Source organism: Trichinella spiralis, assembly GCF_000181795.1.
Source record: "Trichinella spiralis strain ISS 195 chromosome Unknown Scfld2158, whole genome shotgun sequence".
Taxonomy (NCBI): Eukaryota; Metazoa; Nematoda; class Enoplea; order Trichinellida; family Trichinellidae; genus Trichinella; species Trichinella spiralis.
In genome coordinates, this window is record NW_003529097.1 from 1 (window position 1) to 1,363 (window position 1,363).

At 49.4% G+C, this 1,363-nt stretch overlaps 1 protein-coding gene across 1 annotated transcript; it reads left to right on the forward strand.

Moving 5' to 3' along the window:
* Positions 1-203: 203 nt before the first annotated feature.
* On the forward strand, positions 204-860 carry Tsp_16089 (conserved hypothetical protein). The gene has a single exon (XM_003368670.1). It carries the CDS (start codon positions 204-206, stop codon positions 858-860), a length of 657 nt encoding a protein of 218 aa, XP_003368718.1.
* Positions 861-1,363: the final 503 nt, after the last annotated feature.

A 1,363-nucleotide genomic window follows, 5' to 3' on the forward strand; every position in this document is an offset into this window, starting at 1 on the left:
CATTTTTCAAAAATTAAAATTTCATTCACTGAAACACTGAGATTGAGACGGTGAAACTGTTGAAATAAAGTTGATTCACTTTTTCGACTTCAAACCAACGTTGTTGTTATGTGAAAAGTGACTGGTGAAAATTATTTTCAGACGGTATTCAAAAAAAGATTGTTGTTAGTGAATTGTTGAAACAATTGAAAAGCCAAAGCAGTATGTCGTCGCCCTCTTGTGAAGATGAAGCGCCGACCACGCCCGACATTGCCGGCGAGTCGGCTTCCCGTGAGCAGCCAAATGTGCAATCGTTGGCCAACAGTCCGACGAAGCAGCCGCTTTCCCACGCGTCCGATTATCCGCATTTGAAACAGGCGCTCAGTCAGGAGCCGTATCCAGCCAGCGGCTCGCAGCCGCCGTCCTGCTGGAGAGACGGCTGGATCAGACCGCCACAAACTGTGATGGTCACCGACTTTCTGACGGGCGGTCAGTGGCAGGGCGGTGCCGGTGTTAATTTCTACCCGAAGTGTCCGCCGCCGTTCGACTTCCCCTGGCAACAGCAGACCTTTCCGGCCGGCCTGCAACACTACCAGCGTGGCACGGGCGCCCAGTTCGAGCCGGTCAATTTCCACACTCCTTTGCCACCAGTGGAGTCTTATTATGCTTGTCCGCAGACGAAGCTTCGAATGGGCGTGGCCAACTCGGCTGAATCACCGTTTCGCTTGGCCGACCAACGCGGCGCGATCGACTGGTCAGCGTTGATGCCAGCCGCTTACAGTATCAACAACAACGATAATAATAATAATCAAAGGGACACGGTCATTCAGCGTGCAGGAGTTGAAGCGGATTGTCGCGCGTTGTCTGTCTACAAATGCTAGTCCGGTTAGTTGACTTCTCGGTTGAATTTGGCGATGCTGAATTATGCCGAGCTAAAAGAAATTGATGTGTTTTTTAGAATGCTATGGCGTGTACCGCTTATGCTTTATGCTACTCACGAACACATCTGTTAGTTGGTGCATTCGAGAAAGCAAACGATCCCGGCGCCGGCTTGCTGCTTGCTTCTGGAAGATAAGATCCGATTCTCACAAGTGCACTATTGTCGCGTGCCGGATTGATTGATACATGATCGATCATGTTTTTCATTCCTGACAAGTGGAATACAATGACTCTTCCGCCAAGACAAACAGCATGCTCAAGGGGAAGATCTATAATCCACTGGTGCCTGAATTTACTGTCTTCAGTTTGAATCGTCTGTTGCAAAATGCTAATGCCGCTTTCAACCTGGGGATATCAACTGAAAATTCAAACCAGGGAAGGACCCTCCTGCAATGTCATCGCGGAGCTGCGGCCGATTACTTTCATCAAAAGCGTAGACTTGCAC